This window comes from Echinops telfairi, unplaced genomic scaffold (genome assembly GCF_000313985.2).
Source record: "Echinops telfairi isolate 266 unplaced genomic scaffold, ASM31398v2 ScPeMD7_443;HRSCAF=831, whole genome shotgun sequence".
NCBI classification, from domain to species: Eukaryota; Metazoa; Chordata; class Mammalia; order Afrosoricida; family Tenrecidae; genus Echinops; species Echinops telfairi.
The window spans coordinates 322,252-323,745 of record NW_022104341.1 but is presented as its reverse complement, the minus strand read 5'-3'; the positions used below and the strand labels follow the sequence as shown (position 1 = coordinate 323,745).

Genomic DNA, 1,494 nt, shown 5'->3' with positions numbered 1-1,494 from the left:
TCATGATAGTGGGGGAAGAGGAAGCATTTAGGAACTAGAGGAAAGTTGTATGTTTCATCGTTGCTACATCGCACCCTGACTGGCTCGTCTCCTCCCAGAGACCCTTCTGTAAGGGGATGTCCAGTGGTAGACATTTACTTTCTATTGAGCCCTTGGTATCAGCTTCTCTTTTTACCCTCTCCCACCGACCCTCGTGACCCCTTGATAAATTATAAATTATTATTATTTTTTACTCTTACACGGACCACTGTCTCCCTGCCCCCATGGTTTCTGACGTTCGTGCCCCTGGAGGGGGAGAGGTGTGTGGTTACATGTCAAGCATCCCGAAAGGTTCCCCCTTCCTCCCCTCCACTCCCCACCTTCCTTCTAGGTCATGAAACTCTCGTCTTCTCAACTTACAGCGTGAACATCCAGAGAATCGACCGTTAAGTCGTATGGATGCATTTTTAATTTCGCAAAAAGTTCCTTGAGGGTGAGATTTTCCCCGTTGGTGCTGTAGACCACTCTTTCAGCATCAACTTGGTAAGACTGCTTAATAAAGCGCAGCAGGTGCTTCTGGTTCATGCAGGCAGCTGCGTGGATATGGGTGTCCACCTGTAGACACAGAGAAAGAAAACCCTCCTTCGTTGTTGGAGCCTGTAACCCACCACTGACGTGGAGCAGATTCCAACTCACAGAGTTAAACTCTAGACCCGGAGAGAATTTCCAAGGCTGGAAATGTTTGAGGGAGCAGATAGCCTCCTCATCTTTCTTCCCAGGAGAGGGTGGTGGATTTGAACTGCTGACCTTGTGCTTAGCAGTCCAACACAAACCCACACTGCCAGCAGGGCTCCTTGTTAGAGACCACAGTGCATAGAATCCCACTGTTGGGAGCCAGCAGTAAATGTAAGGGTGTGCGTGACTGCACAGCTGGTGGAGGAGGCCCTGCACAAAAAAGGGCCCATCAGAACCTCATGTGTCTGTGCAATAGCAACAGCCAGGGCAGGTTAGATGCCTAAGACTGCCACCCTCGGACACAGGGGACTTCCTGCTCGTGAGGCACACAGAATTCATGGGCATGGAACCCCCCTCCCTGAGATGCCTCTGGCGGTCAAGTAGCTACTGCTGCTTTTAGCCCAGAAGAGAGAGGATTGAGTTTGGAGCCCCAGCACAGAGGACGACATTTATGAGGTAAATATTGTGATAATGACAATTTTATCATTGGAGGCTTTGACAAATGAAGTCACTTGCCCAAGGTCACAGAGCCTGCCGAGCTGGGATTTGGGCCTGAATCACTGCTCAGATATTTCCTGTTGGCACTTCCTTAAAATCACTTAGTGTTCTCACTGATCGCCTGTCTTGCTATGGCTTAGTTTTTGATGCATATTATTATCTCTACAGATCTATCTAGATAAGATAGACTGGATGAATAGTCTGGAGGAGAAAACAATGGGACCAATGGTTCCGGGGGGACATGGAGAGGGGGAGGCGGGGGTAAGGAGGTGGTGATGACCA

The 1,494-nt window shown here is 49.3% G+C and overlaps 1 protein-coding gene across 1 annotated transcript in view; it reads right to left on the bottom strand.

The window, feature by feature from the left end:
• AMPD1 (adenosine monophosphate deaminase 1) overlaps positions 1-1,494 on the bottom strand; it is a 36,248-nt gene that overhangs the window by 8,607 nt on the left and 26,147 nt on the right. The window contains exon 7 of the mRNA XM_045291999.1: positions 400-594. Within this exon, the coding sequence (XP_045147934.1) occupies positions 400-594 (195 nt within the window). The remainder of the gene's footprint in view (positions 1-399; positions 595-1,494) is intronic.